The following is a 4,859-nucleotide window of genomic DNA, read 5'->3' as shown; positions in this document are numbered from 1 at the left end:
GAAACAAAACACTTTTTTTTATTTTATTTAAAAGGGTTTTAGTGGGTGATGGAATTAAACAATAAACATGGACATGAATATTGTAAACTCCAGCTCTTTTAATTTCTGGGGGGAAAAAAAGACAAACTAACCTTTTGTCTAAGTCTAAAACTGTACTCACCTCTACCATGACCATGTGTCTACACTAATACACTATAGCTATTAATTTTCACTGCTTGTGATGAGAAATAAAAGAATAAAATAAATAAATAATAAATACCTACTCTCTCTCAGCAGAATATAATGACACAGAAGACAATTACAGCAATTACAGTGATTTTGATTATGGAGACTATGCTCCAGCCAACTCTACCGATGTAAAGGAATTCAGCCAAGTGTTTCTTGCTATTCTCTACAGTTTGGTTTTCATCCTGGGCTTCATAGGTAGGTGTGTCTTCTTGTGTCTATATTGTGGGATTGTATTGTATTTACACATTGCAGGGGTCTGTTGTTCCTTATGGGAACAGAAAGCACGTTTTAGGCCTAAACTCTGTATGCAGGTGTGTTTATGTGCAACACAACAACATGAGACAGAGAGTAAGAGACAGAAAGAATATGTAACAGTGTGACATTTACACTTATTGCATCTTTTCTCACAAAGGTAATGGGCTAGTGGTGTGTGTCCTGGTGAAGCATCGCAATCAGTGCAACCTGACAGACATCTGCCTCTTCAACCTGGCTCTCTCTGACCTCCTCTTCGTCTTCATGTTGCCTTTCTTCTCTCACTATGCCAGGGTCGGCCAGTGGACTTTTGGAGACTTCATGTGCCGTTTGATCTCCGGCTCTCACCACATTGGCTTCTTCAGCAGCATCTTCTTTATGGTTGTCATGACGCTGGACCGCTACATGATCATCGTGCACGCTCACAGGGTTGCACGTTATCGCACAAAGAGGGCAGCCATCATTCTGACCATGCTCGTTTGGATGCTGAGCTTGTTTGTGTCTCTGCCGGATTTTATCTTCATACAGGAAACAGAGGAGTACCAGGAGTTTGGATGTGACTATCCTGAGGAGAGCAAAGTCTGGGAGCTGGAAAACAAGAGGACCGCAAAGAAGCACCGCATCGTCAAGCTGATCATCTGTATAGTGGTTGTATTTTTCTTGCTGTGGGCTCCATATAACATTTCCCTTTTCCTTGAGTTTCTTCAGAACAGAGAAATAATCCTCAATGATGAAACCTGGTACAACAATGTAAAGCTGTCAATAGCAGTGACCGAGGCCTTAGCTTACACTCACTGCTGTCTGAATCCAATCATATATGCTTTTGTGGGAGAGAAGTTTATGAGACGAGCCTTGCAGCTGCTAAAAAAGTTGATGCCTGGTTACGGCAGAGATCTGACAGACAGCTCATTCAGGAGGAGCTCAGTTATGTCCAGGGGCTCTGAAATCACCTCCACCTTTAAACTGTAGAAGGTGGAGGGCAGTTGTAAGTATTTTGTCATGAATGTTTCACCGTTATTACTGCAGACCATGCATCATATTTTTTTCATTCATTTGGTCACTTCTATCTGACAAATACCACAGTGTTCTTCACCTGTGTGGCACCTTCGAAATGTGTTTGTACACCTTTGAACTTACAGTATTTTTTTCCCCTGACTGTTAGATTTTAAATGTACTTTGCCTTTAATGTGTGTTAGCACTGCCAATTTACAGTATATTAATTACCTTCGACTCTAATTATCAAATTCTAAATGTAAATGCTGCCTACTTATAAAATTAACCTGTTAGCTGTGCTGGCTGCTTTACAGAATCTCGAGTATCTCACTATTTAATGCCCTTCCCTTCTCAAGCGGAACTAAACTTGCTGGTCTGTTAAACTGAACCTGCTGTTTATTTCAATGTGTAACTTTCTTCTTCTTCTTTTTTATGACCTTGCAATTTCGCAGAAGCACATCAAAAACAGCATACAACAATTTCCGAGTATCTGAAATAGCTGAAGAAAGAAGATCTGAAATAGCTGCATGTGTGAATCACGTGTGAATCGTAATTCTCTCTACTTCCACATTGCTCTCTGATGTTTAGCCTGATATTGTTCTTTTGTTTGTTGCATTATGTTGTGGTTCCTTGTATTTGTCATTATTTGCCAATGGAGCTGATTCGAGTCAGGCATTCAATCATCTCTTATCCTGATTTTGTATTATAGCTTTATGAAGACAATAAATGATAATGCAGATCTTAAACTTATGTCAAATGAAGGTCATCAAGTGGATTGTCACACTGGAGAAGTACATTATTCCTTTTGAGAAGAAGTTTTGTTATTAACATGTTTGTTTGTTTCTTATTGTTATTGCAATGAGAAATTCTGTACACAGAGATGAAAAGAAAGAAGATCAAACGTTCTTTGAGATTGTTCACATTCATAAAACAGCAGCATGATGTCATATAGAGGAACATTAGTGGAGGTGGATTTCATAAACAGAACATTCAGGGAAAGTTGATCAAGTTAAGCTTTCTAATTACTGTTGTTTATACAGATTAGTATTATAGATTTTTTAAAGAACTATATCTGAAAAAAAAAAGAAACAAACAAAACAACTCTTTATCTGGGGAAGTAAATTTCAGGAAAAGCAGCAACAAGCCCCTTCATCTCGTAAAATTAAATTAATCTTTTTTTTAAAAAAAAGAATAAAGACATGATGAGTCTTCTAGGTGTAAAAATAAATGTTTTTGCCACTGCATCAAGAATTACCTGGGAATAATAGTTCAGTAATTTAAAAATAATGTAGAATCAAATAATTTGGAGATTTCATATTTTAACATATAGCATGTTATTAAAAGAGAGTATGAGTATACACTTACTCCTCATATAAAAAGAACAAAACATGCCTTTTCAACTGCACATGAACGCAAACATCTAATCAGCCAATCACGTAGCAGCAACTCAGAGCATTTAGACATGCACATGAGGTTAAGTTGACCTCCTGAAGTTCATGGTAAGCATCAGAATAGAAAACGTTAAATTGTGCTGTAAGTGTAGAATCTTCGACAGTGAGACCAAGAAGAGGAAGAAACAAATAATAATATTTATTGAAACGATAATAATAAACTCTCTCATACGTTATGCAAAAACCAGCAGTCATTTTGTAAGGTGTGAATTTGTGTCACCATATGCTGTGTTGTTCTTTGAAGTATTTGTCATGATCTCACTTAAGCACATGCAGGAAGTGAAATCTGCTTTTTGTTTTTTTGTACTCCTCATCACTTTAAGACTGTTAAAGTCAGCAGTCTGACTTTAACCGACCGTGTGCTCAGTGAATACCTCTGGCAGCAGAAACCAAAAAATGAGGAGGAAGGTGAGGAACAATCATGGAAAGACCCAGTGGTAATCGGAGTACTAGGTGTGGTGACTCCCAAATTAGGCAAGTGGCTCCAGCAGATCCCAGGAACAACATTGGAGATCTCTGTCCAGAAGAGCGCAGTCCTAGGAACAGCTAAAGTACTGCACAGGACCCTTGAGCTCTCAGGCCTTTGGTAGAGGGGCGAGAGGGGAAGTAAGTATATATGCATATACTATTATATCTTACAAGATTTCAGATGTAAATGCTCACTATTTACAATATGCTAATTTCTTTTACGAATTTCAAGTGTATTGGATACTTTGTCATCATTTGTTTATAGCAACCTGAAAGCGTTTGATTTCTCACACATTTTTTTGAGCCTACAAGTTCAAACAAATAAACCAAAATAAGCATACAAAGACATCAGATCTTTTTCTTTAGAAGACCTGCACTTTGTCTTGCTGTCATTCAGATATTTCTATCTAGTTCCCCATTACTTTCGGATGCATAGCCTTATACACTTCTTTTTGGTTATGGTTCTCATATTTGTCATTAACTTTCCACTTGAGTTGATTCAAGCCAAGCATCCATTTAGCTGGTATCCGGATTTTGTTTTCTGAAAACAATGAATGATAATGCAGATCTTGAACTTACTTCAAATGAGGGTCATAAAGTGGAGTCATATTGAAGAAGTCCATTGTTCATTCTGAGAATACACTTGCAGTGAGTATGTTCTTTCACACAGTTATGAGTAGTTAAGTAAGTCAACTAGTTAAACTCAACTTTAGGTCTTTAATTCCTCATAAGATGTTGTTAAAATACACTCAGAACTTTTAAGAAGTATTTCTGAAAGAAGAAAAAATAAATTAAGTTTTGAGATGCTCTAAAGACAAGTAGGGACCTGCTGGATCCCAAGACAACAAAAGAGGTGAGGCAGTTTCTGGGGCTGGCCGTTATTACCACGGGTTTGTACCTAACTTTGTGGAACTAACCAGCCCTCTGACCACCTTCACCCGGAGGGCTGCCCCGAATCTAGTTTAGGGGACATAGCAGTGCCAGGAGGCATTCTGTTCTCCATAGTGATGCCTTGAGCATAGGGCTAAGGCCATTTTGTTCCAGCAGATAAGGGAGGGGTGTACATCAGTCAAAAGTTATTAGAGCTTTAGAATGGCTACAGTAGCTTAGGCTCCCTGGTGGTGAAGTGTGGCTTGTGGCTCAGCTGCAGGGGAGAGGTATTGTAGCGAGTTTTGGGGGCAGTGACAGGGCAGGCTAGCTGGCACAGGTGTCACTGACAAACTAATCAGGTCTTTTCCATATTTAAAGCAGTAGCACGCTGGGATGGGTGTGGGTGGGGAGAGAGAGAAGACTGAACAGAGTGATTGGAGCTATACGAAAGCAGCACGACAGTAATCAGTCAAACGACGCAATAACAAGGTCATGTGTTGGCCAGCAAACACCGTGTCTGCAGCATCATGCTGGAGTTTCCTGTAGCTTGAGACGTGCTACAATGAACCCTCATGAAAATCTCAGAGAAATACATTC

The 4,859-nt window shown here is 38.9% G+C and overlaps 1 protein-coding gene across 1 annotated transcript; it reads left to right on the top strand.

Moving 5' to 3' along the window:
* Positions 1-251: 251 nt before the first annotated feature.
* On the top strand, positions 252-2,726 carry LOC146507851 (C-C chemokine receptor type 1-like; the record flags this gene model as incomplete). The annotated part of the gene is made up of 2 exons (XM_085178057.1): positions 252-423; positions 641-2,726. Coding segments are annotated over 2 exons (981 nt in total), but the record flags the coding sequence as incomplete, so codon positions are not given.
* Positions 2,727-4,859: the final 2,133 nt, after the last annotated feature.

This window comes from Neolamprologus multifasciatus, chromosome 11 (genome assembly GCF_963576455.1).
Source record: "Neolamprologus multifasciatus chromosome 11, fNeoMul1.2, whole genome shotgun sequence".
Taxonomy (NCBI): Eukaryota; Metazoa; Chordata; class Actinopteri; order Cichliformes; family Cichlidae; genus Neolamprologus; species Neolamprologus multifasciatus.
The sequence above is the reverse complement of the archived record's forward strand: the minus strand, read 5'-3'. Positions and strand labels throughout refer to the sequence as shown.